Source organism: Cricetulus griseus, chromosome 3 (assembly GCF_003668045.3).
Source record: "Cricetulus griseus strain 17A/GY chromosome 3, alternate assembly CriGri-PICRH-1.0, whole genome shotgun sequence".
NCBI lineage: Eukaryota > Metazoa > Chordata > Mammalia > Rodentia > Cricetidae > Cricetulus > Cricetulus griseus.
In genome coordinates, this window is record NC_048596.1 from 282,401,128 (window position 1) to 282,426,732 (window position 25,605).

General features: G+C 40.0%; 1 protein-coding gene across 1 annotated transcript; it reads left to right on the forward strand.

The window, feature by feature from the left end:
- Positions 1–9,659: 9,659 nt before the first annotated feature.
- Positions 9,660–15,393, forward strand: LOC100760067 (spermatogenesis-associated protein 31). The gene is made up of 4 exons (XM_027409611.1): positions 9,660–9,842; positions 11,913–11,985; positions 12,551–13,611; positions 13,702–15,393. The coding sequence occupies exons 1-4, from the start codon at positions 9,660–9,662 to the stop codon at positions 15,391–15,393; spliced, it is 3,009 nt and encodes a 1,002-aa protein (XP_027265412.1).
- Positions 15,394–25,605: the final 10,212 nt, after the last annotated feature.

Below are 25,605 nucleotides of genomic sequence, written 5' to 3' on the forward strand. Positions count from 1 at the left end.
CAGGAAAGTTGAGTCAGGGAAGAACAGAGGAGAGCAAGATAAGTGATACCATAATAGAGGGAGCCATTATAGGTTAAAGAGAAATCAGGCACTAGGGAAATGTCCAGAGATCTACAAGGATGACACAAACTAGCAATCTAAGCAACAGTGGAGAGGCTTCCATAAATGCCCTGCCCTGATAATTAGATTGATGACTACCTTGTATGCCATCCTAGAGCCTTCATGCAGCAGCTGATGGAAGTAGAAGCAGACACCCATAGCTAAACCTTGAACTAAGCTGGAATCCAGTTGCAGAGAGGGAGGAGTATAGGGGGAAACCTGTTTAGAGGTACTGCTGGCCATGCCTGCTTGGGGCTGGCCATAGGTGCCACTGACCACACCCGCTTGGGTATGGTCAGAGGGATTTAGCACAGGTTTAAGTAAGAGGGAGGTGTGCACATGGGTCCTTTTTTCTCCCTTCCACCTGGCTGTGCAGACTAGAAGGCATCTTGTTCAAACCTGGACACTGGCTACATTGTGTGAGTACTATCACCTAATAAACTCCCTGTTATCTATCTAGTTGTGACTCCATATTTAGAGGAGTGATGAGCAAAGGGGTCAAGACCAGGCTAGTGAAACCCACAGAAACAGCTGACCTGAAGAAGGGGGAGCTCACGGACCCCAGACTGATAGCTGGGAAACCAGCATAAGACTCTTTACACCCCATGAATGTGGGTGTCAGTGAGGAGGTCTCGGAAATCTATAGGGCCTCTGGTAGTGTATCAGTATTTATCCCTAGTGTACGAATGGACTTTGGGAGCCCATTCCACATAGAGGAATATTCTCTCAGCCTAGACACACAGCTGGGGGCCAAGGCCCTGCTCAAAAGGATATGACAGACTCTGAAGATTCCCCCATGGAAAGCCTCCCCCTCCTTGGGGAGCAGAAAGGGTTTGGGATAGGGTGTTAGTTGGGGGCAGGGGAGGGAGGGAGGGAGAAAGAACTGGAATTGACATGTAAAACAGTGTTGTTTCTAATTTAAATAATAAATGGAAAAAATTCCCTCTGCCTTTGAATGTTGTAATCTATCTTGTTACTGTTCTATAAGGACCAGACAAAAGATGTATTATGCTAACTCACTGGGTTGAGTGATATACAGATAAGGATAAGTACAAACAGAGATTTACAATTGCTAGATATTTGCATCTTCTATATCTCTACTCATTTTTATACTAGTAACTATGGCTTACTGAGAAGAATAGCTGAAGTTTTCAAATGTTCTCTATGTTAATACACTATCCTATGATTTTTTCTTTTATTTACTCTCATATTTATCAGAATAATTTATAAATATCAGAATATCAAATTGAATCTTTAAAAAATGTTTTACTACTATTGTGTATATATGTGTATAAGTACATGATGCTTATATGGAGGTTGGAGTTCAACTTTGGGAGTTGATTCTCTCTTTCCAACTTTATGTAGGTTCTAGCCAGGTTTATACCTTTACCTGCTGAGCCATCTCAGTGGGCCCAAATTATATCTTTTCTTTCTTCTCACTTTACATTTATAAAAAACATTTTAGGAGAATATCCTTCTCTATCACCATTATACCAAAATCAAAATAAAAGTCTCAATTACAGTTTTTCAGAATTCATAGTACTTAAGGCAACATATATACATGAAAAGAAATGCATTTTGATATATTCTCCTGGAAATTACATAGACTGCATAATAGGAACATGAGGTTTTGAAACTATGACTTTTTTTTTTTTACAAAGACCTTTAAAAGTGAAACTAGAATGTTAATAGATTGTGTTTACATTATAAAGATACACCAGGTCTCCATAAATTAACAACATAATAGTCTGTTTCTCATTTGAGATTCTTTCTGCAGGATAAGCAGAAGATAATCATATAATATTAAGGGACATTTATGTTGATATAACTAGTTTTCTGTAGGAAAAAGTAAACATGATATATATGAAAGACTGCCTGAAGCTTGATAAATAGAAGTGACTAGTTCACTTTAAGGATGCAATCTGTTTTTCCAAATTAGGAGCTGCTTAACACAAATTATACATAATTTTTATAACATTAATTCTGGTGAGAAGTTCAATGCAGCTTTTGATTCAAATTTGAATCTGGTAGAACTATTTTCAAGTACTACTGTCAAAAAATTGACTTTACAATTTATAGATTTTCCTACATAACTGAAATCTGAATGAATCTTAACCTATATTTATTTTAATTTATATTTTCCTCCATCCAGTAGTCTGAAGATTTATTCACGGAACACTAAAATGTTGTTTGGTGTATCCTGGATGAATTTTCTCATCACTGTATATTGATAGGCGGAATGTTCATCTATTAGGGTTTCAGAAACAAAAACTGATGTCTGATTCTTATTTTATGGGTTTATTGTCAACATAGTGGTGTACTTTTGTGAGCTTTTGACATATGGAATTCACTCTGCTGTATCTGCTAGATTATTATTTTTGTTTATTTTAATAAAATAGACATTTAATTCACATTATGAGGAAAGTAACACCTGGTATTTCTAGCTTCTCAGTTCTGTGATTTCTATTTTTTAATAATTTTAAAAAATGTTTTGAAGTTACAATTTCTTCACGTCTTGTCTTTCTATTCCTCCCTCTAACCCATCACATGTTCTCTCAAATTCATGGCCTCATTTAAAACCAGTTCTTATACATACATACATACATACATACATACATACATACACACACACACACACACCACACACACACACACACACACACATATATATATATATATATATATATATATTCCTAAATGCATAAATAAATAAAGCCTGCTTCATCTCTGTAATATTACCTGTATGTATATTATTTCAGGGATGACCATTTGGTATTGGGTAACCAACTAGGGGATTCTTGGCCAGAAAAGTTCATCTCTCTCTTCCTCAGTATTCCCCAGTTGCCCATAGCTTTGTCTAGGGTTGAAGCTCCTGAGCTTTTCCTTTTCTATGTTAGCATGTTCATTAGTGTTAACATTGTTCTGGTCTTGTTCAGGCAGTTATGTTGATGAGACTTCATGGGTGTGGCTTCTCTGACATTTCTAGGAGACTCATGTCACAAGAAAGTTACTATTCCTCTGGCTCTTACAATCTTTCCACACCCTCTTCTTCAATTATCTCAGAACATAAGGTGTAGGAAATGTAGGAATTGTGCTGTAAATGTATCAGTTGGAACTGGGCACCACAGAATTTCTTGTTTTCTACATTTTTATCAGTTGCGATTTTCTATAATAGTCTCTGCTGCAAAGCGATATTTCTTTGGTGAGGCATGAGATCTACACTTATCTGACTAGATCCAAGCAAAAGATATCTTGGGTTTCTTAATAATTTTAGAAAGGTTTTGATCATTTCTATTTCTTTTTCAGATTCTTGATTCCAAAGGGCATATGATAGACAATTCTAAAGATAGGTGAGCTCATTGACTCACAGAAGAACAATGGGTGTTAGATTATGAGCCTGTCAGTCTAAGATGCTGGTAATTCTAGGAGACCAGATCTCACAGGCTGAAGAAATCAGGCCATGTTCTCTCTTAGAGCAGATGGGTCCTCCCTCCATGGTGAGATAACTAAAATACACAGGTGTGTGTGTGTGTGTGTGTGTGTGTGTGTGTGTAGGGTGGGGTAAGACAAAGGTGGAAAAGGAAAACCTGAGACAAAAGAGCTCTAACATGCCCCTTTCTTTCCCAGTCCTTAACAGACTGAAGAAATGTGGGGTCAGTCTAAACAATTTTAGAAAGGTCTTGACCATTCTTTCTGATCCTGGGTGCCAAAAGCATGCTATTGACAACCCTAAAACAGGCAAGTCTCTTGATTCACAGTAGGAGACTGATTGGGGAATCTCTCCAGAAGAAAGTTATTTAGATACACATTCTACCTCCCATACACTCTCCACCTGGCACTCTGCCTAAAAGTGGTCCCTAAAGAATTGAGGATAAAAGGATGTAAAATGTCCTTAACATGCTCCAAGGATGGGTTAATATCCCTGGGAATTTGATTTTTTTTAAAGCAGAATTTTGTCTAATGTAAACACTTATCACTTCAAGTAGTGAAGGTCTTTGCAAAATGTGAAGTTCAAATTCCTCTTCAGGGAGAGTGAAAAATGGGCATAGGACATAGGAACTTGTGATTGACAGAACTGTACTGTTGACAACCAGCTTTTGTTCTCCCATGTGGAACATGAGATTGGGTGTTATCATGAAATAAACTTGTTTACTTCTCAGAATGTTATAGGCTGTGCCCAAATTTAGTTTTTCTTGGGGTTTCTTAAATAAAAATTGGATTCAGGGTAATGAAAAAAATAATGTTAAAGTTGTGACATAAAGTAAGTCAAAAAGTAAATATATTTTAGAAAAAAAATGATTATATAGGTAACTTTGAATGACAAATCTTAAACTCTTGGTTAACTTATAATAATTTTCATAAGTAACTAAGATTCCTTCAGAAAACTACTGAAAAGAGGTACTAAAAATTAAATACAAATTTTAAATTAGAATATTTAATCAATATATATCCACAGAGTATTCTGAAATAGGTATTGTAAATTGTAAGAACAGATGTTGGATTTAATGTACTTGGAATCTATGTAAATGGGGGCTGGGGGGGGGTTGGAGAGATGGCTCAGTTGGTAAAGGGCTTGCTATGGTAGCAGAATGACTGAAAACCACCCCTAGTACCTATGTTAAAAGCGAGGTGAAGCTGCTTGTGCTTGTTATCACAGTGCCAAGGAAGAAAAACAGGAACATCCATGGGCTTGCTGGCCAGCCAATTTGGCTGCATTAGCAATCTCCAGGTTGACTGAGACACTCAGAAAGATAAAGTAAAGAGCAATTGAGGAAGACACACAGATGTGAGCACAAACAGACACACACAAAGAACAATATAAACATTTCCCACTGGATAACATTGGCATCGGTACTACACACTACATATGACCCATACTAAATGTCCCTGCATACTTCTTTTTCCTCCAACCTGTGGAGGCTGCTGGCCCATCCTCCCAGTTTCTTCTGTGTTTAAAACCCTCACACAACCTTTGACCTTGCTCTTTCTCTTCCATTAATTACATCTTCTCTTTCTCAATTCATTGCCACCCCCACAGGAACAAATATCTACTATCTTGCATGTATAAAAGTAACAAGTATTTGTTACTGTACTTGTTACAGTAACAGAAAGCTGAATTAACACAGATATGCTGTCTTTTATTGGTGAAAAATAGGATTTTATGTTTGAATAATTTCAAGAATAAAATTAAATATAATTGTAAAATTTATTTGCATTTGTGACAGTCCCAAAGAGAAATGTATCCCATTCTTTTTTGTCTTGTTTTTATTTAACATAATTTCTTTATTGAATCTTTTGTAATTTCACATCATGCACTCCAATTTTACTCAGCTCCCAGTACCATTATATCCTCCCCTCACCCCTGCAGTGCCCCTATAAAAGAAAATTAAGAAAAATCAAACCAATCCAAAACAAAATAAGCAAGCAAGCAAACAAGGAAACAAAAATAGAAAGAAAACCAAAAAGTCTGTAACTCCTAGCCCTAGCTTGCCTTCTCTGGACACTTCTGTTCTTAGATTTGTCATGTTCCTTCTTCTACTATGTAATGGTTATTTAGGATCATATCTAATTTTATAAGTAGACTGAAAGGCACATTAAGAGTCTGCAAAACAATTGTTGATGAATTCCCCTGAAATAAAAGACATGAACTATATACATCTTCCCAAAACAGATTATATCAGCCATCCCAGAAAATTACAGTTTCAGCCTTATTGGTCTCCCAGATGCTGCCTATTTATAAGTCAGCAACACAGTGATCCTTTAAAAGCAGTCAGTCTCACTCCTCCATGCAAAGCTCCCAGTCGCTTCCTTATCCATGGTCCTCATAACAGCTTGCACCATCCTGCATACTCTAGGTACTTTCAGATATCATTTCCTATAGTCTCTCCACTCTAGGTCTCCCCAACTGTAAGGCCCTGCAGTCCTTCAGGTATAGCTGCAGAGCTTTTGCAAACGTTTTTCCTTTCACCCAGAACAAGTTTCCTTCAGGCATCCTGCAAAATCTGTTTTAGATCCACTGAGCCCTGACTTGGAATGCAGGAAGCTTATGTGTGCTTAACAATAGTTTCTTGCTATGCCCTCAGTACTGCCCTCTGGAGTTCAATCAAACAAGTCGGTACAGCATGAGAATCACCAGTTGCAGCAGAGGCTTTTTGCCTGTTTCCTCAGAGTGCTGGAACCAGCAGCAAAAAGAATATGACTTGCAGGTTCACAGCAGCTGCTGCAGACAGAGCATAGTGTTAAACACAGCCATGACATCACAATCACACTGTTTCTTCAAAAATGAACTGTAAAGGGAAAAGATAGAAGAAAAAAATGCACTAAAGACAATTGTAGCTTTATAATCTAAGCAGATCTTTTTTGTTGTTGTTGTTGTTGTTGTTTGTTTTCTTTGTTGTTGTTGTTGTTGTTATAATGTGAAAATTTATGTAAAATAACCAGGGAAAAACTGAACACTAACTGGATTTTGGTTGAAAGTAGTAGTTCTGGTTAGTTTCTTAAGGTGTGTTAATTTAAAAAGGAAACAGTTAATACCTAGAGATAAATTAATGTACTGATGGACGAAATGAGAGGCTGTGATGAATACGCTTTAGTTAATCTATGTGAGGGATACAGGTCAGATGGATGAGGACTGCAAAAACTGAAGCCGTGGGGTAGACCTGTCAGAGTCAGTATGCAGTGTCTTCATTATGCTGTTACTCTCCTGGATATGCTTTACATTTACAGTAAATCAGAAAGTTCTATTGGTGACTGAGGAAAGAAAAGTGATGAGATAGAAAATAATGTAGAGGTAGAAAAATAAAAACTTCTCATTTCCTATAATTCTGTATTGTTACAAGTGCTGTTTTATTATTTTATCTGTTAATGTTATAATTTTTAAGTGCCTTATGAATAATTAAGTTGCTCTTATGGGAATTTCTAGGCAGTGAAAACTTGTAAATTTGTTTCCAAAGTACATGGTTAATGTGTATCTTTTTCAATTTTTAATAAGTTTACTTTTTAAGATTAATTTTTGGTGGGCATACAAAGAAATGATTTCACTGTGATATACAACACTCTGCTTGTGGCTACTCAACTCCACTGCCCCCAATCCTCCTCTCATCCTCTCTACCTTCAGATCATGCCCCTTCATCTTTCAAGTCACAAGGCCTATCTCTTCCATAATATCTCTAATGCAGTTTTAGCATTTAAATTTCAGTAATGTTTATTTTTATTGTTTTATGTTACATTGTCAATACTGATCCATGTTTGCTAAGTAACAGGTTATATTAATGACTAAATCTATTATTTCTAATTATAGTCATTTTTTATTTCCTTCATATTTTATCATTCATTTTTAAAATTTCATTTTAACTTGAATAGAAAAAGCACAAATATGTATTAAAATATATACTATGTTTATAAAAATTTAAAGTCAATTGTTCAACTAGCCTAGTCTTTTTATCTTAATTTTTTTTAAATTAATACTATTTATATAAAATGTGGATTTCATCATGACTCTGTCACACATATATGCAATGTGTTTTGATCACATTCATTTCCATTTGTCTCTTTCCTCTCAACATTTTCATATTAACCTAACCACCACCCTTAATACCAGCATAGTCTTTCTCTGAGGTGCTTGCTATCTGTGGAGATCTTGGCTGGATACAAGCCAAGAGCAACTGGACTTGAAGGTGACAGCTGGGGCTTGAAGGGACTTTGACTGGGAAATGCTTAACTTTTCCTTTGTCTGACTTGAGTGTGTTTTACTTTGGGAATTGCTTTATATAGCTGTGAGTTAATGTGGAAACTGTAAATATAAAACTGATTTAATCAAATGGTGTATCATTTATGTTTCATAGGAAACTTTTAAAGTAGAAAGTACATTTAACCTTCAAAGACATTTTATTTCAAACCTAGAGTTCCCAAGAATTTGACAACAAAGGTGTTTTCTATTATTTTCATGTTTATTAAAATAAATTAAGAGCAGAGGCGGTGGCTCAGCAGGTAAAAGTGTTTGACAACTTGAGTTTGATTTCCAGAATCCATGTAAACATCCACATATGGTATATATCTACAGCCTCAACACTGCTCTGTTTACATGGCAGGCAAAAATGGAGTTTCTCAGAAGCCTGTAGACTTCTGGAGTACACAGTTTCACAATGCAGCAGCAGAAACAAGAGAAAGATTCTGTCTCAGCAAGATATATGAAAACTGTCTTGAAAGTTGTCCTATGATCCACACACACACACACACACACACACACACACACACACACACACTTTATTAAAGGTATATTAATGTGGTATTTGCCATAAAAATTTAAAATATGATTATGAAAAGTATTAAAAGATGCTCAGAAGATCGAGGCCTGGAAGTACAGCTGTTAATCCCAGTTAATTGGGTAACTGAGATGGAATGATCACAAGTTCAAGAACATTCTGAGCAACTTGGTGATATCTAGTCTCAAAATAAAAAATAAAAACATTCGTGGATGTAGTTCAGTAGTACAGACCTTGGTTTGTATGAACAAGTCACTGTATTCATCCCCAGAATAAAAAAATAAAAACAAAAACAGATCACTGAAGTATGAATGCCTTCTAATAGTCACATATCTAAGGAAAATATATTTAATTTTTATTCAGTGTTGTTTTTAACAAAATCTCAGTCATTCAATTTTACTAATTTTACTAATTTTACTGATAAAGACTGAGGAGCCAGATGCTGGGGTAAAAGCCTGCTAGCTCAGAGAGGCAGAGAAAGCACCTAGCGCGCTCGTGCATGCCTACACATATAATTGTATGTGTGTATGTGTGATTGTATGAGGAGGGTTGTGCTTTCTAGTAGGCTGGAGTCCAGCAGGCCCCAGAGAGAGATTCTTATTTGTCTACTCCCCTTTGAGCTGGGATTATGAGAGCTGGCAGAGATGGCTAGCATCTATCAGGAGATCAAAGACTATTAGGTGTTCTTATGTTCTATAAACCTCTCCTAGTGTCTGAACTCAAATCTTCATGTTTGAGTAAGTGTTCTTAGTCACTTGAGCTATCTCTCCATCTCCCAGTCTAAAATTTTTTAAGGACTTTAAGACTGGTCTTAAGTGTGATGGTGATGGAACATGCCTTTAATTCCAGCACTAGGGAGGCTGAGGCAAGCAAATCCCTGTAAGCTTGAGGCCAACCTGGTCTACAGAGCTAGTTCCAAGACATCAAAGGTTGTTATACAGTGAAACCATGTCTTGAAAAGAAAAATGTAAAACAAAATAAAAAATGAACAAACAAAAAACCTGGCTTTAAAAGACCTCAAGCTAAGATCCATATATATTACAGGAACCAGATAATATATTAATTCCTTGGGGGAGGGAGTGGTTAATAGAACATAAAAAAAAAAGTTGGAGTAGGTAAAGTTGAAAGGAGTACCCAGAAGGCTGAGGGAGAATTTGTCTGAGTTGCCCCTCCCCCACTCTCAGAAGCCCTTTGTGATGTGGAGTCCTGGCTTTGTGATGGGAAGTCCCCAGATCTGTGACATGGGCCTGGGTTATCCTTCACCTCCCAGGGAGAACTCCCACCAGTTTGATTCAGATGGAGAATCTTCCCTCTATTCTGGAAAGCATATACACCACATGGCTAAGCCTCAACTCCACTATGTGGGCCATGGACGTGATCCTTGCCTTTGTGTGTGGACTGGGGCTCTACATCCTGCTACTTCCCTTCCTTGAGAGTCATCTATCTTCACCTTTACCAAATATGAAGTTCACCAGGAGGGTAAAAATTCTCAATCTAATCATATAACCAAACAGAAAATTCGCTTTCTCTCTCTCTCTCTCTCTCTCTCTCTCTCTCTCTCTCTCTCTCTCTCTCTCTCCCCTCTCTCCCCTCTCTCCTCTCTCTCCTCTCTCTCTCCTCTCCTTCCCTCCATGTCTCCCTCTGTCTCCCCTTTCACTTCCTTCTTCCTACCCATCCCAAACCCTCTCTGCATGTCTCTTAATTTTTAAATTATCATACAAAGTACTCGGTTTAATAATGGGATCTTCAAGCAAACTTTGTTTTTGTTGATTGTCTGCTGTCTTCCACCCCCTCTCCTCCCTCATCTCCCTTCTTAACTTCTGCTCCCCAACTCTCCACAAGCCTCTTTTTGTCTTACATGTCACATGGGTCCTTTTGCTTATCTCCTCTGCCTCAACAACACATTTCATCATAAATTTCTACTTTTCCAAATCAAGTAGAGAGATGGCTGGGGAGCCATCTCTAGAAAGAATAGGGTTGAGAGTAGTCACCAGAGCATCTGGAACTTGCAGTGTATCTGCAGGGTGTTCTGGTGTGCCAGTGCGGGCTTGAATGTTATAGTCATTGATAGGATCTGCATTCTTGATATAGTTGGGGACATCTATATCAGGCACTGGATAAACATTGAGCACTGGTTCACATGTTCCCTTCTCCTATACAGTCCTTTTCTCTGTGATGATCTGAGGGCTGTGCTGAGCCTCAAAAGATATTAGATCAGAGGCCAGAGTGACATCTGGCTTCAAGAAGCAGAATTCTACCTGGCAACTATGAAGTAACTATAGAGATTTGACTCTGGGGCAGAGCAGTGACAGTAGGCATCCATGGTTGGCCTCACATTATTTATGCCTGTGCATCTATCAGGAGACCAAAGAATATCAGGTGTTCTTATGCTCTATAACCCTCTTCTTAATTTCATTAGACAGAGTCCATGCAGCCCCAGTGCTATGGGAGACAGAGACAGAAGAGGATCTCTGGAATTTGGTGTCTCCCAGCCTAGCCCCAAGTTCAGACCCTCTCCTGTCTTTGCCTCCCTTAGCACTGGGGTCACAGGTACATGTGCAACTATGTGGCTTTTGGCGACCTGAACTTAGGTCCTTACACAGCAATGTTCTTACCCACTAGGTCATCTCCACAGCTCCCCCTTTATATTTCTTAAACAATGAAAACTGGTTGGGAAAAAGTTCTCAGTAAGTAAAGGGCTTGTTTTGCAATCATGATTTGTGTTCATAAACTCAGCATCCAGTTAGGAAACTGGGCATAGTGATATGTGCCTGTAGTCTTGGTGCTGGGAAACAATTACAGAAGGATCCCTGAAGCTTGATGGACAGCCAGTCTAACTGTATCAGTAAGTACCAGGGTTAGAAAGAGATTCTGTCTTTAAAAATTAGACAGAGTGATAGAAAAATACTGGCATGGATCTCTGGTCTCTCATATTCATATACATTTGTATACACACTAGAGAGAGAGAGAAAGAGGGAGACAGAGGCAGGCAGACAGACAGACAGACAGACACACACACAGAGCGAGAGAGAGAGAGAGAGAGAGAGAGAGAGAGAGAGAGAGAGAGAGAGAGAGAAAGAGAGAGAGGTGTTCTAACTCACTTTAAAAATGTGAAGTTAAAACAACAAAAACCAGAACCACCAGCCAAGCTTGGTGGCACACTTCTTTAAACTCAGTACATGGAAGGCAGAGGTAAGTAGATTTCTGTGGGCTCAAGGCTAACCTGGTTTATATAGTTAATTCCAGGCCAGCAGGGCTGGGGAGATATCTTAGCATTTAAGAGCACTTGCTGTTCTTCCAGAGGAACCAAGTTTGCTTACCAGAATTCATAGCCCACATCTACCTATACTCTAGTTACAGGAGATCCAACACACTATTCTCATCTCTGTTAGTCACCAGGCACATAACACACACACACACACACACACACACACACCACCTCACATACATACAAAACAACATTAATCCCATATCAATTTAAAAATTCATGAGTATCTTCAGCTTCTCTAGAGAATTAAAACCTCTCTCTCTCTCTCTCTCATTTCTCAGCCTCAGCTGCAGATGACCTGTCAGAGCCGGTGCAGGAAAAAGTTTAGGACTTTTTTTTGGAAAGATCCCAAAGGTAAGTCAGTCTCTGCCATTCACTTGCCTGTGAGGAGCTAACACCGTTTTTTTTTTTTTTTTTTTTTTTTTTTTTCCCAAGTGAGTTGCAGAGGCCTAAGTGGGGAGGTTCTTGGGAAGGAACTAAGTACCATACTCAGGTTCCTGTCTTAGAAGAAAGATGTGATGAATCAGCTGACTGGAGTTCCTAACAGGGAAGTCTCTGGACTATTAGGAACAATGTTACCAGGGTTTGGAGGTAGGACCTGGAGTAAAGCTGATTCTTTTTTGAGTTGACTCCATCCTTTCTCTCATAGGTCAGTTAGAAGGATCACAGAGGGTGACAGCTATGGGAGCTCTTATAAATGATTAAGTGCTGTATATACCTCTACCTTGTGAACCCTATTGATCATGGATCACATGACTTTGAATGCTAATGAGCAGGCTCTAGAGTCTCATCTCATAATCTTTTCTAATGGGGTACCCACAAATTTAGATTACTGTAAAAGACCTACACCTCACCTTCCACTATCATAACCCAGTCTCCTAATTTCCAGCTTGTGGAGATGGCCTGAAAAAGCCGAAAGAAAAAGGCCTGAAAAAGCTGAAAGAAAAAGGAAAAGATGGATTATTTCTAGAAGAAATTAGCCCAGGACACCATTTGAATTCTTTAGGAAACATGTCTAGGTCACTAAGTACTAAGCAAGACAGCACTACCCTGCCACCCTTCTGGAACCTGGAAGAAAAATCAGAACAGCAGATGGCCACTCAGAAACTATCATATCCCAAGATCTTGGGAGACCATTTTCAACAGAAATACAAGCAGCTTTTCTGGGGTCTCCCTTCCCTGCACAGTGAATCTCTAGTGGCTGCTGCCTGGATCTCTCAGACTTCTTCTACTCTTCCTTCTCCCTTTTTCTTATTCAATGTCATCTCAAGTGTTTATCCAATTCAAATGCAAGATAAAATGTCTTCAGTGCTTTCCCACACACATCCTCTGTCCTACCTGGACCTCCAATCTCCGCCCTTAATTCTGTCTCCACCCCAATTTCAGCCCCCAGTTCTGAATCAAGTCCATCTTCAATCCCCTCTCCCAGCTCTACTACCCTCTCCCCTACCCTACACAAGGGATTATGGAACATCTTGTTCTCAGTCACAAAGTAAGCCACAGTGTCTCCCTACGGAAGCACAATACAGAGAAAGGCCCTCACTGGCAAAACAACCAGAAAGTAGATTGGCTTTTCCTTTGATGGACCAGAGACCTCAAAAAGTCTATGATGTCTTGGCCCCTGACCTTTCCCAAGACTTGGCAGTCTCTATCCTTCCTGACAATTTTCCAATCAGCTCTGAGCTCCGGGAGAAGCTGGAGCAACACATACAAAAGTGGCTCATTCAACACCGATGGGATCTTCCTCGTAAGATACAAGAGTCTCTGGATGTTATGCAGTTTCAGAACATAGTAACAGCAACTTGTCAAACCAGGGACAAACCTGGTTGCTCACAACCCTTTGTGTCTGTGGGTGAACATAGCAAGGATGGCCAAAAGGTGAGATTCCAGCTAGAAAAGGAATCTGGCAAGAATTTGGGACCTATTCTAGGAAAGATATCAAAAGATCCAATCAGGTACTTAGAAAAACCTCCAGTAAAAATGCCAGAGACAAATCTTTTGGAGTCAGAAATAAATCCAATAAAGATCTTGAAGAGCAACTCCAGAAATGACTTAACAAAACACATAGACAAGAATCTAGAAAACACCCTGAAATCTCATTTGGGCACAAAGTCAGGGCAAATCAATCAAGGTCTGATCCCTCTGAGTGTGCGCCGATCCTGGCTTGCTATGAACAAAGGTTTTTCCACGTCTGACATCCGTATGGAAACTAAAAATTTAGCATCCTCGAAGAGTTCAGAAAAGTCTGTGAGCTCTTCACAGAAACTTGCCTTTCTTGATCCAGACACTCGACAGTCCTTGGAGGCACATGTTGTAAGATTTTGGGTGAAGCACAGGTGGAGTCTACCCCTCAAGATACTCAAGCCCATACATCTCTTTAAGTTGAAAAGTGTTGAATCCTTGCCCATTGCAGTGTGTGCCCCGCCCCTCGAAAACACCCCTGTATCTGGGACCAGTTCATCAATTGAGGTAGTTGGGTTTCTAGAAAAACCATCTCAGACATGCTTCAGAGAGGTTATAATTAAGGATTCTTCATCATTAGGGAATCTTCTCCTTGTCTCCTCTTCTTGTAAGGATATCGAAAAAGCCCTGGGAGTGCTTCCTTGTGATGTTGACCACGAGTCTTCAAAGGCCCTGCCAACCAAACCAGAGAGCAGACATCATTCTGAAATTCTCACACATAACTTAATGGATACACTCTCTCAGAGTGGGACTGTCCTAGAGAAAGAGAAAGAGATGAAAGAAGTCCTTTTACTGTCTAAAAGGACTAGTCCACACAGCCACCAAGCAAAAGTTGTTAGTGAGTCTCCAAATAATGTGAAGACAGAATCAGCAGGCCAGTCACAAGTCTATACCACTTCTGTGTTCCTTCCAGAGCATTCCAGGAGCATGCTTCTTACTAAAGACACTTTGGCTTCACAGGTGTTAGGTGACATTGTGGTGGTAGGAGGGGACAATAGCCTAGTGCAGCAGAAACCTAGTACTCCAAAGCATCAACTCTCACAGAAGGAGCAAATCAAGGTTTTGGCCCCTACTTATCAAGGTGAAGACACTAAAAATCAGAGTAAAGGAAAGCATGAAGAAAAGCCCAAGTTCACCAGAGTCAAGGAGAAAGAAGAAATATTTAGAAGTAAACACTATCAGCCCCCTCCAAAACCCACACTGGTTCCTCCAGAAAGCCCCTTCCAAAAGCTTTTGAGCCGCTTTTTTCGATGGATTCAACTCAAGAGAACAATCAAAGAGCAGAAATCTCCTCCCAAGAAAGGTAAGCCTACCACAACTGCCCAGAGCCAACCAAAGCAAGTGAAAAAGAAACATGTGGACAGCAATGTTGCTGAGGCCCAGGAGCTTATGGCAGCTGTTGGAGAGATATTAGAAAAGAAAATGATGCTGCAACGTACACTACGTGATTCAAAGTTCAACCAGCAAAGGGAAACTCGACCACCCCATGCCCCTCAGTCTTCCTATGGCCACCAGCCAGCCTCCAACACAGAGCAAAGGAGAACGCCCAGTCACCCAGCCAGTTCCTCTTGTAAGAAGTGTTCTATACAGGACAGGCACAGAGACCAACCATCTCAGAAAATTGTACGATTTAGCAATGAACCACAGACCCCTCAGGATCCCAGCCTCTTGTCCTCTAACACACCTTCGAACCTAGTGTGTTCCTCCTACTATGGAAGAGTAGTGCTAGGTGTCTCAGGTCACCAACTCCACTGTCCTAGGCACTGTGCTCTTCGGAGAAGTGTCTGTAGCCAACTATAAAGTTCCTCTCTAGTTTTTTCTAGTAGGAAAACATAATCAAAAGAAAAAAATTAGTCCATGTAAAAATTATTTTTCTCATGTTAGTACATTCAAGATATTTAATGTAGCCCCAAATACATGTTTTTCCCCTTATAAAAGGGTAATGGTTTCTGTCTGTTCCATGTTTTATATGGTCCTTGGCTTCTAGCAGGGATAAATTAGGATGGATGATAGACAGAGATAGTGCAAACCCACCTCCACAAAAACTCTTAACATCAAAACATGGTTGTCAGTGTCCAGGGAGATGGTACTGTTGGTAAAATGCTTGATGCAAAAGCATAAGGACCTGAGTTTGGATCTCTAGCATACATGTAAAGAGCCAAGCATGGTGATACACATTTTTATTCCCGATTCTGGGGAGAGGAAGATGAAAGGATCCCTGGCTAGCTGGCTAGTCAAATGAGTGAGCTACACATTCATTAAGTGGCCTTGCTTCAAAAATAAAAAATAAAAAAAGACCTATTGAGGCAGATACCCAACACACACACACACACACACACACACACACACACACACACACACACGTATACTTGCACATATATGTGTCCACACATAAAGGTGACAGGATAATGAAAACTCAGATCATTCCATCTCATATCCGGTTCAATCCACATTTCCATTGCTTTACCTTAACCTTAAACTTTAGGCAACTGCAAAGACTAGGCAGACAGAGGCACCTTAAGTCTCAAAATTCCCCCAGGGGCTCCAGACAGGGCCAGAGCCAAATAGCTTTCCTTGTTGCAAAATAGGCATGAGTTTGGATGGGGGCTGGGCATTATGTTTTGTTCTGAGCTCAGAAGCAGCAGAAAGCTTGCCCATAGATTTCTTGGTGGAAAATAGATAATGCTTGCCTCTGGAAAGCCTCTTCTCTTGGGGAAAGGTATGGATAGTTTAGCCTTAAGAAAAATTCAGTCATATGATAGCCACTTCTCTGCATTCCCCAATCTCTAGAACATCAGAGAAAACCATATTCCAGGTCAGGGTGATGATATCATTCAGGAATGCCACTGAAGGTCATGTTTATTCCGGAGGAGTAGTTCTACAGCTCATTTACCTTAGTCTGTCTCACAGCTATCTCATATCCAGGGAGGCATTCTGGGTGAATGAAGAGGGATATGATTGACAGTTGGGGAGTGTAGACTGAGGGTTGTATAAAAATAATTGAAAACTTTTAGAGGCAAAGATAGAAGCATGAAGGTGCCATAAATTTGCTGTGAGTGAGGAGCCCTTGCTGTTCCCCTGCCACCTGGAAGCCAAGAGGAGGATGCTAGAGCCAAGTGGTTCATCCTGGTCACATTTGTATCCAATTTGTGATCCTTGGTCTCAGACCTAAAGAAGCCAAAACAAAGACCAAAACAAGCAAAACAAAACAAAACCTACTACCAGTAGAGAGGTGAAAATTTACAAGTGTGGAGGGGATGGTCTGGGGTCACACAGAAAAGTTTGCTCAGCTCTTTGTTCTTGCTTAGTTCAGAGACCAATAGGAAGGACACAATCAGAAAGAACACAATCAGGAAAGAACACACTCTGTCAGTAACTTGTCAAAAAAGAACTCCCTATCCTGTGTAGGAGGGTACAGGAGAGTCTATATTCTACTCTCTGTTTCCAGCATTCCTTCCTCCCGGGTTCTGTCCATGCAGGAAGCTAGAAGGAAGAGGAACCTTTTATGTGAAGAACATGTTCCAAGCTGTGCTACACACAGGACACAGACTACCCACAGCTTAGAAGCCTCATACCCATGGTGGAGGTCCTTGCACTAGACCTATCCTGATGACAACAGAAATGGGCCCTGAACTCCACAAATGGGATTAAGCTGATAACTCACCTACATGTAGGGACAGTAACCACGGGCCCCTGGGGTCTGGATGCTGATGTCACTAGCCTTCTCTTAAAGATAGACAACCAAGTTAGCATCCCGAGTGGGACCAGCAGTGAGAACAGAGCTTGGACTGACAGGAGGGTCTGGAAATTGAAGCATAGGTGTTTTCTAGCCTAAAAAGCAAAGAAGAGGGTAATATAGAGTTGGACCTTGACTTCGGAAGAGGCCATGTCTGGCTGCTTCTGACTTTCAGGACACCAAGAGGTAAGTTCTCTGAAGTGTGGAGGAACTGGATCAAGACACCATGGTTCCTATCAGGAAAAGGGCAATAAATTGGTTACACTGTTGAACCAGACAGGAAACATTGATTCTCCATCCTTTGTAAGGTTCAGGAAAGCCATTAAAGAGCTCTACAGAAGCCTCCCAGAGAGGCTTCAAATGGCATGTGTGCCTTTCACTACCTCACATTGTTTTATAACCTGAAACTTCTCATGATGACTTTCCAAAAGAACCTCACACAGCTGAGTCCTCATGTCAACCTATGAATGCCCCATGGAGATTTCTGTGAGAGCTCCAATACATAAATCTCACAGACTGCCCTTCAGAGGCCTCCACAGGAGCTACACAGAGACTTCTCAGTCACACAGAGGCCTCAATTTCAAAGATGCATCCTTTCTCACACACATTCCCAGACCCTGCAGTTAAACCTCCATAAATATGTGTATAGAGACCTTTCCCAAATAGCAAATAGAGACCCACAGATACTGCTCACAAAACACCCAAGGCAGCACAAAGCCCCAGAGTTCTTCCAAAGACACCCCCCTAGTCAATATACAGAGATCCTAAAGCCCAGATTCCCCCCAGAAAAATCCCAGAGGCCCCCTCACAGATATAGTCAGAAAACACAGACTCCCCAAGTCTCAGAAATATCTCACAGAGACTGCCTTCCCATGTCCCACAGACCTTTCTTTGGTTGTTACAATCACCACCCTGAGAAAACCAGGGGATGTTTCCTACTTCTCACAGATCTGACTCTGAGAGCTCATTAGAGACTGTCATAGAGACTTCCCATGGAGCAGTCTGCTTCTCTCAGACACCCTACAGAGACAGAACACCATATAGAACTCCCACACAATACAGATCTCCCATTGTCTGGGGATGCAATAAAAAAAGCTCACAGAGCAAGCTTTCCCAAAGGTTTCAAACTTCTCACAGTTCACACAAAATCTATGGAGACTGCACAGAAACCTCATTTAGTGTTCTCAGCAGAAAACTGGCACAAGGGTCTCATATGGAGAGCCTGAGCGGTTGATGATGAAACTGCTTAACAAAATGGTACCATAGATAGGATTGTATTGTGAGTCACTGAGAAACACCACTACATTGTCAGCATTATACCAAATGGGAATGTCTTATTGAAGAAACATTTTGTAGTTTATTTTTATTTTAGTAGTATTTCTTTTATTTCTGAAGGAAATCTACATTAAGATCTGCAAAAACATTTTCTTTTACAATATTTCATTTGAACTTTGTCTTAACCTGGGGAGTGCTGAGGGAATGAAGAAAGGACTAACAGACAAAGGTATAGGAAAGTTGGGATTAAGTGGAGTCTGCTACCACCCCAACTAGGAACCTCAGTGTTTATTATGTACAGCTCAGTGAAAGGGGTTACCTAGTCTCGGTAGGAGGTCTCTATAGGTGAGCAGTCTCAGGCTATAAAAATTCTACAAAAAGGAAGCTGTGGTTGCTAGTTTTTGTGCACAATGAGGGAAATATTGACATTTTTCTAGAGCATGGCCAATATAGGTAATGGCTTTGGAAATTTCTCATGGGTCCTAGGGCCATTGAGTCCTGAACATGGCTGTGTGCATGCCAACAACACACATTCACTCTGGACTTAGCTCACTTAGAGGGCTTCCTCTACTCCCTACAGAACTCTGATCCACAATTTAGATAATCATACATTTTCCAACAGGAGTAAACTATGGTCAACTTCCAACAAAAGTATCTTGTCAGTTTGTTACCATTTGCCCAAATTGTATCAATGCCATATTTTTGTATCTCATCGGGAGCAAGTTTTGAACTTAGATGGTTTGCTTCTTTACAAAGACCTACAGCAAAGAAACCAAAACAACTTAAGGAATGAGAGGATTTATTTGTCTTATACTTTCAGTGTATTTCCTTTTTGTCCAATGAGCCCCACCCACAAAATGCTCAATGCAATGAGTCATTGGTGTGGTTCAAAGTCTCGGGCACATCATCATCACTGGATCCTCACCAAAACTCCTTTTGGATATTTTGCTGTTTTCCTGAGTCATGGAGATCCTGCAGTTATCCATTCAGCAGGACTAGTTCCTTCATGCACTCCAGCAGGTCATAGATGGGGTGAATGTTAGGGGTGAGCCAACCCAAGAACCAGGATGTGGGTCTAGATGTTAGTTGAGCTAACATCTGGTCAGTCCAGGCCACTAGGACCAGCTCCCTCTGGCAAGGAGCAGAACCAGCTCTCCATGCCATTGGGGCCAGCTCTCCTATGTCCATGGTGAGGGGTGGACCCAAATCTCCAGGGTGCTGGTGCTGGCTCTCACATAGTAGAACAGAGCTATCTTTCCTGTTGCAATGAGGGGTGGGGCATGCTCAGCATTGCCCTTGCCTCTCCACAAACATGGTTCCTATGAGGCCCTGTGGACATGATCACAGACCCCAGCTGCATCAAGAACCCAAACCCAGGTATCACCCTTGGCGGCAGCTCAGGCCTGAATATCACCAAGGGCAGCCCAGGCCAACCAGACCAGAATGGCCTCTAAAAGTCCACTGTTGATGGAAGTTTCTGTCCCACCCAGTCCTGCAGCTGTTTTGTCCCAAATAAACATACAGAGGCTTATATTAATTATAAACTGTTTGGCCTGTGGCTCAGGCTTCTTTTTGGCTAGTTCTCTCTTAATTATTAACCCATTTCTATTTGTGTATCTCCATGTGGTCTTAGCTTATTGGTGATGTCTGGGCCTCTTTCTTCCTCAGCAGCTACATGGCTTCTCCCCCACAACTTACTCTCTGCATTCCTCTTCCTAGAATTCTCCTATTCTGGTAGCCCTGCCTACACTTCCTGCCTGGCTACATCCTGCCATTCCATTGGCTGAAACAGCTTTATTCATCAGCCAATAAGAGAGGCATATATTCACAGCATACAGAAGGATACCTCCCATCAGTCCACTCCCAGTTATTTCCTTCCTCCAGCAAGGTTTCAATTCCTAAAGGATATATAATCTTTCCAAACTGCCACTGACCAGGGACCAAATGTTCAAACTCATTTAATATTCAATCCATAACAAAAAACCAATAATTTGACATACTTGTTTCCAAGCCCATTATAGTAGAGGTATTAAGATTTGTGGCCATTCAAATGTAGTCTGTTAATAGCCAACAGCTGGATTTTAGGGCAGCATCTATAGATACAGGTGCTTGTCACAATGAAGGAAAGAAGTTTAGCCAGAAGAGTACTTCCATTTTGATTCAAAAGTTAGCCCCCTTCTCTCATAATACTAGCTATGGAAAAGTTGATCCAGTGAGCACTGTGTAAATTAATCTCATAATTTAATGCCCTAGATATGTTACTTTCTACACACTCTTTCAGCATGAATATATTGTAGTCATCAGCTATAGTTGTCAAAATCAAGCTAAATGTCAGAAGACAACTTAGTGAAAGCTTGCAAATTTTACAACTTGCTCACAGACACACTGCCCATAGAACAAAAACCATTTCCAGCTCATGGTACTATTCTTATTGATACATCAGTAAATGAATGAGGGCTAGGAAGACATGTTATCTCAGAAACCTGTAAGCACTGAGCCTATAGTCCTTGTCACCACAGGCATTTCTTATGGGGTTTTAAAAAAAAGCTTGTCTGCCATTTTTCTTCTGAAATTATTTGTGAGTACCATGTATGATGCCTACATCTCTCCAGCTCTGTAGTGTTTTTATGAATGTATTTCTTGAGTTCTTACTTAGAACTCAGTGGAAGTAGAGTAGCTCACCAGTATAATCAGTCAAAAATCAGGTTGAGTAGTAATCCCATTACTGACAGAGACTGTGAGCTGGTTTGAGTGGAAATGACCCCCACAAACTCAGATGTGTGACCTTTCTAGGGGAAGTATGTCACTAGGAATAAGTTTTGAGGTTTCAAAGCCATGTGCCATTCCCATTTCTTACACTCTGTTTAATGACTGCAGTTCAAGATGTGAGCCTTCAACTTTCTGGTTCTGCCACCATGCCTTCGCTCTTCCAACTCTTTCTTCTATATGTTTTTGCAGTTGTAGTGTTTTATCACAATAATAGAAAAGCAACAAAAACTGTAGTGTTAAACAAAAAGGTCAGCAGTCTGGAAGAAGGTAACAATCAGACCCAAATGTGTACATGAAGTCACATTACATATGCCATCACCCTCCTCTAAAACAATGCTTTGTTCTTTTATGACATTAAAATATAGCAATTGAATTTTAGAGGACTACCTTCTTTCCTGTGGCAGTCAGAACATATATGCAATTAAGACTTTCTGAAGCTATAAGAACATTTATACTTGACTCATAAAAGAAAGGCATTTCACTTAATAATTTGGGAGTTTATTTCATTTTGATTATTTCCCCATGTTGTATCAAAATTGTTGCATACCAAAAAGCATTTAATTAAAACCCTGTTAGAATGGTGGTATAAGTCAAACAGGGTAAAGTATAAAACATTTATCCATGTCTATTTATTGTAAACATTGTTATAATAATGATTTTATGTTTTATGTATTTGTGCAGGTATGTGGGTGCATATGCCTGTGTGTGCACATACATCTAGATGGTAGAATGACAATGTAAGGTGTTGTCCTTAGAAACCCATCAACCTCCCTTGAGACAGCATTTCATATTTGTCCTGGAGCTCACCAAGTCAGACTGGATTGCCAATGAGAACCAAGGATTCTCTTGTCTCTGATTCCCCAGAATTAGAATTACAAGAACATAGTTTGTAACTACTGAAATGTGATAAAGAATGATAGTTTTCTAAAATTTTTATTTAGTTTTTCACAGTAAGAATAACATAACTAAATTGTTTGATCATCTTATGATGATAGAATATTTTTTCTCCATATCATTTGCCCCATCAGTCTTACTTTTTACTCCTCAGTATAGCCAGTGCTAGTGCCACTGATGTTAAAATTATCACTTATTAGTATTTTTCAGTATTAAGTTAGATAAAATATGAATTTCCCTAAACACAAATAAGATGGCATATTTCTCTCCATTGAAGTTTTTTTTCATGGCTCCCACTTGTCAAAATGACAAAGCTCTAATTTGAGAATTTCAGGCCTTTCAAAATTCAATACTGGATTAGAGCTCAGTGGTATAATGCTCACTTAGTAGACACAAGCCCTAGGTTTAGTCCCTTACAAACAAAGAGAAAATAAAGCAAAAATCTAATACTTAGTCATCACTCTTGCTTCTTTCTTCCCTATATCATGCTCTTTATTCTTCAGCCTGATCAAGTTGCTTCTTGTTTGAGAGCTTGATTTCTGTCCTCTTGTCTCCTATTATGGCCTTCATTAATCTGCACATTTCCTCCAAAAGGCTATTCTAAAAAGTTATCAATTCACTCATTTATTAAAAACGTTAATACTGGGGCTAATTTAAGAGCATCCAGTGATCTATGACGTTTCCATTCTAGTTGTAAAGATTTTTAAAACCTAGGCAGATTTTCAGAGTCTGATTTAGACAGAGTCTTGCGAGAAGAAGAGTCAACACTTCTATCTCCAAGTCAGCAGGGAAACAAATTTCAAATTTTTTGAGGAGTAATTAACCGTGAGTGACTGGAACATCCATAAGAAGTTAGGAGGGAAGAGTCATGAGAGTTGTGTATTCTATGTAGTCTCACTTGGTCACTCAAGCAAAGATAATTGTTAATTTCTTATATGGCTGCCAGGAAGTTTCATGGAAGAAGTCTTTCTTGGTTGGGGTAAAACTGGAAATTTAAGTGCCAGTGACCAGGGTCCAGGAAGAGGTAAGTAGATCTGGGTGGTTATATCTTGTGGAGGCATAAAGTCCTTGGGCCAGATGGTATAAAGATGCACCATCACTCCACTGGTAAGGTGGTTAGAATAGGTATGGCTCCATAGACTCATGGGTTTGAATGCTTGGCTCATAGGAAGTGGCTCTATTATGTAGTATGGCCTTGTTGGAGGAAACATGTCACTGTGGGGATGGGCTTTGAGGTCTTATATATGCTCAAACTACACCCAGTACACATCCCGCTTCTGCTTGCTGAGGATCAAGATGCAGAACTCTCAGCTCCTTCTCCAGCATGTGTCTACCTGCATACTGTCATGCTTCCTGTCATGAAGGTAATAAACTAAATTGTAAAACAGCCCCAATTAAATGTTTTCCTTTGTAAGATTTTCCATGGTCATGGTGTCTCTTTGCAGCAATAGAAGCCCTAACTAAGACAATAGGGCAGTTGTCTTAGCACCCTTTCCTGGTGACAAGGTCATTTCCTTAGTGCTATTGTCAAGCCTAGTTTATTCATTCCTCCTGGGAAGCCCTTTTCCTTCTCAGCACAAGGTTGCTGCCTCTAGCATTTACCTATCTGCCCATCTCATCCTTTCCTGCATTCCAGGAAAAAGGTATTGCCCCACACCAGGGTTCTGGAGAGACTGTGTATGACAGTCTGATGCTGCTATGTAAGGGGCTAGGCTGTGTATGGAGGGGCACTTTAGCAGGTCATCTGTGAGGCAGATAGGACTATATGTGGGATTGGAAGGTGGCTAGTGAGAACATCTCATAGACTCCAAGAGAGATTATTGTATCTGTGGAACCTGACTGCAAAATTTCACCCCTGAGAACACCACATTACACCATCACAACATCAGAAATCAAATGTATAAAGACATTTGTTCTCCATTCTCTGAGAATTGTAGAATAAGCTCATTTCCTCAAGGTATTAAGGAGGCAGAACTATTCATTCCTTTTGTTTGTTGGCTTTCTCCTGGTAGGTGTGATGATCCAGGCAGGTCCAGCTGTGTTGGCCTCCTCAATATAATGGCATAATTATCCAATGTTAGGCCTTTATTTCTGGCTTTTCTGTTTTACAATTATAGTTTGGACATGAAGTGTTCCTGTAAAAAGGCTTATCTACTGAAAGCTTGGTTTGCAGTTATGTGGAACTACTGAGACGTGACTGGATCCTGAGAGCATTACTCTCATAAATCGCTGGTAGGACTTAATTGGAGGAAGTAGATGTACTTAGAAGGCTATACCTTGTCCTTCCCACTACCCCATCCACAGTTCAACAGGTCATCTTGAGACAAGCAGGTCATCTCCACCACATACTCCCTACCATGATGCTCTGCCTCATTACAGCCTGAAAGTAATGGAGTTAGCCAAGCATGAACTGAAACCTCTACAGCCCCCTCAGTTGTTTATCTTAGGTACAAATACATGAAAAGTCATTTTTCAATTAATCCTAAAGGTATCATTATTTTCCCTCACACTATCCCTTCACACATTGTTTTCAAAAGGGACAGGGTTAGGAAATAAAAATGTTAAATTAAAGATGATAGGAACCTGAAACACTTTTCTCAGTCAACTTTTTTATTGTCCCTGTTAAGAGTCTCAGAACAAACTTGCAGAAATCAGCATAACATGTCCAGAATTAAGAAATATTTTGTGTTTCAGATTTAAAACTGATTTTATGTGTTATCCATGTTGAACAAATTATTGGGTTGAAATGATAACAGATTAACCAAATGTGCTTTTTGTCAAGACTACACTGCAATGTCGTGCTATGCCTTTGCAATGATGAAGGAGCACTTTTCACTCCAATATCAAAACATGCTATCTTAGGTGGTTCAAAAGGCTATTGGAATGCAAAGCAGGCAACTATGATTGAAAATTGAAAATTGGATGAGACAAACTGTTCAGAAGCCAAAGGTATGTCATGTTTTACAAGGGATGGGGGCTAATGGTGGAGATATAGATAGATAGATAAAGGCCTGACAGTGGTGGCACATGCATTTAATCCCAGCACTTGGGAGGCAGAGACAAGTAGATGTCTGTGAGTTCGAGGCCAGCCTGGTCAACAAAGTGAGTTCTAGGACAATTAGGGCTGTTACGTAAAGAAATCCTGTCTCCAAAAGAAACAAAAACTGCCTAGGAGCCCTTGCTGCATTGACATTGTCTTTGACCAAAATGAGATATCTAGATAAATAGATGACAGATAGGTAAGTAGGTAGATGATAGATTATATATATATATATATATATATATATATATATATATATGTGTGTGTGTGTGTGTGTGTGTGTGTGTGTGTGTGTGTG

What these genes read in the sequence shown, in the direction of transcription:
- LOC100760067 (XM_027409611.1), top strand. Translation starts at nt 9,660, where the DNA reads ATGGAGAATCTTCCCTCTATTCTGGAAAGCATATACACCACATGGCTA. An exon ending in TTTTTGGAAAGATCCCAAAG is followed by an intron (nt 11,986 to 12,550) that starts GTAAGTCAGTCT and finishes AAAAGCCGAAAG; the next exon opens with AAAAAGGCCTGAAAAAGCTG. An exon ending in TAGAAAAACCTCCAGTAAAA is followed by an intron (nt 13,612 to 13,701) that starts ATGCCAGAGACA and finishes AAACACATAGAC; the next exon opens with AAGAATCTAGAAAACACCCT.